Source organism: Arachis ipaensis, chromosome B03, assembly GCF_000816755.2.
Source record: "Arachis ipaensis cultivar K30076 chromosome B03, Araip1.1, whole genome shotgun sequence".
NCBI classification, from domain to species: Eukaryota; Viridiplantae; Streptophyta; class Magnoliopsida; order Fabales; family Fabaceae; genus Arachis; species Arachis ipaensis.
Window position 1 is genome coordinate 11,986,180 of NC_029787.2, and position 1,357 is coordinate 11,987,536.

Sequence of the window (1,357 nt, forward strand, 5' to 3'; positions counted from 1 at the left end):
ATAATATTTAAAGAATAATTAGTTATTCTGTTTTAAAAAATAAAACCAAAACGTTAGCATAGAAAACTCCCCTTTTGTGTGTCTAACATATCACAGCTTTATAAAGAGAAGAGAGCACTCCAACCATTCAATCCAAACCCCAAACCCATTCGCCTCACTCCTCAACAAACAAATCTCTCTCTCCCCAATTTCTCTTCTTTTCTCTTTCATGATCCAAACATGGTAGCAGAAACCGTTCACCGCCACAACCACGACGCCAACGATGGTAACAGAACCCTGATCTTCTCGTACGGAACCTTGAAGAGAGGCTTCTCCAACCACAACCTCCTCCAAGACCTAATCCGCACCGGCGACGCCTCCTTCATCGGCCTCTACAAGACATCGCACCGCTACCCCCTCGTCTGCGGGCCCTACAGAGTCCCCTTCCTCCTCAACCTCCCGGGCTCGGGCCACAGAGTCCATGGCGAGTTGTACTCCGTCTCGGCCCGCGGCCTGGCCCGTATGGACGAACTCGAAGGAACCACGCGCAACCACTACGAGCGGTTACCGATCAAGCTTCTTCCGGCCGAGGAAGGCGCTGACGAGAATGTAAACAACGAGGATCAGGTAAATTTGGAAGATGAGACGATGATGACGGATGATGCGCCGGGCGTGCTAACGTGCGCAGAGGCGTATTTTGCGCATAGTAACTACGCCGTTGAGATGTGGAAGAAGAATGGGAAGAGAGGGTTACGGTGTTATACCAAGAAAGAGACCAAGGGTTACGTCAAGCGCGGTGATCGGCCTCAGCATTTGACCTTCCTTGATCACATTCGCTTGTTCCTTTCTGAATGAATCTCTTTTTTTTTTCCAGTTTTTAATTGCGTTCCACAAAAATATTTTTTTTAATGTGGAAAATAAAAAATTTCCCAAATTGTTGTTGTGTTAGTTTTTTTTTTTTTTTTGTGGTGTTTATATATGTAGCATTTGATGGGAAATAAAAAAAAATGTGGCTGAGATTGTTGTTGAAAAATGAAAAGAGTAGTCGGAATTTGGGATTCTCAGAATCTGTTTTGAGATGATGATGATGGCATGGTATCAGTGCAAATTTTTGTTATTATATTTTGTTAAGGAGTTGAAAATTGGACATGTTAAGTTTATTAAAGAATGATGGATGACGAGGATCTGTGTCTCATTGTGTAGCAGCTAGAGAGAAATATAATGAATCAATGCCTCAATGGTCAAAGTTGGAAACTTCAATACATTTACTAATTAGTAATTACTAGTGGGTTGTTGCCTCAGCAGCCCGTCACTTACGCATGAAAAATCAAGCTCACTATTTAGTGGAGGTGAGCCCTAGTTTAACTGGTGAAATCAT

The 1,357-nt window shown here is 43.0% G+C and overlaps 1 protein-coding gene across 1 annotated transcript; it reads left to right on the forward strand.

The window, feature by feature from the left end:
- Positions 74–1,101, forward strand: LOC107629617 (putative gamma-glutamylcyclotransferase At3g02910). The gene has a single exon (XM_016332440.2). The coding sequence runs from the start codon at positions 220–222 to the stop codon at positions 832–834; it is 615 nt and encodes a 204-aa protein (XP_016187926.1). The 5' UTR covers positions 74–219; the 3' UTR covers positions 835–1,101.

Bases quoted from the DNA above. Each gene is read 5' to 3' on its own strand.
- LOC107629617 (XM_016332440.2), top strand. From the start codon at position 220: ATGGTAGCAGAAACCGTTCACCGCCACAACCACGACGCCAACGATGGT.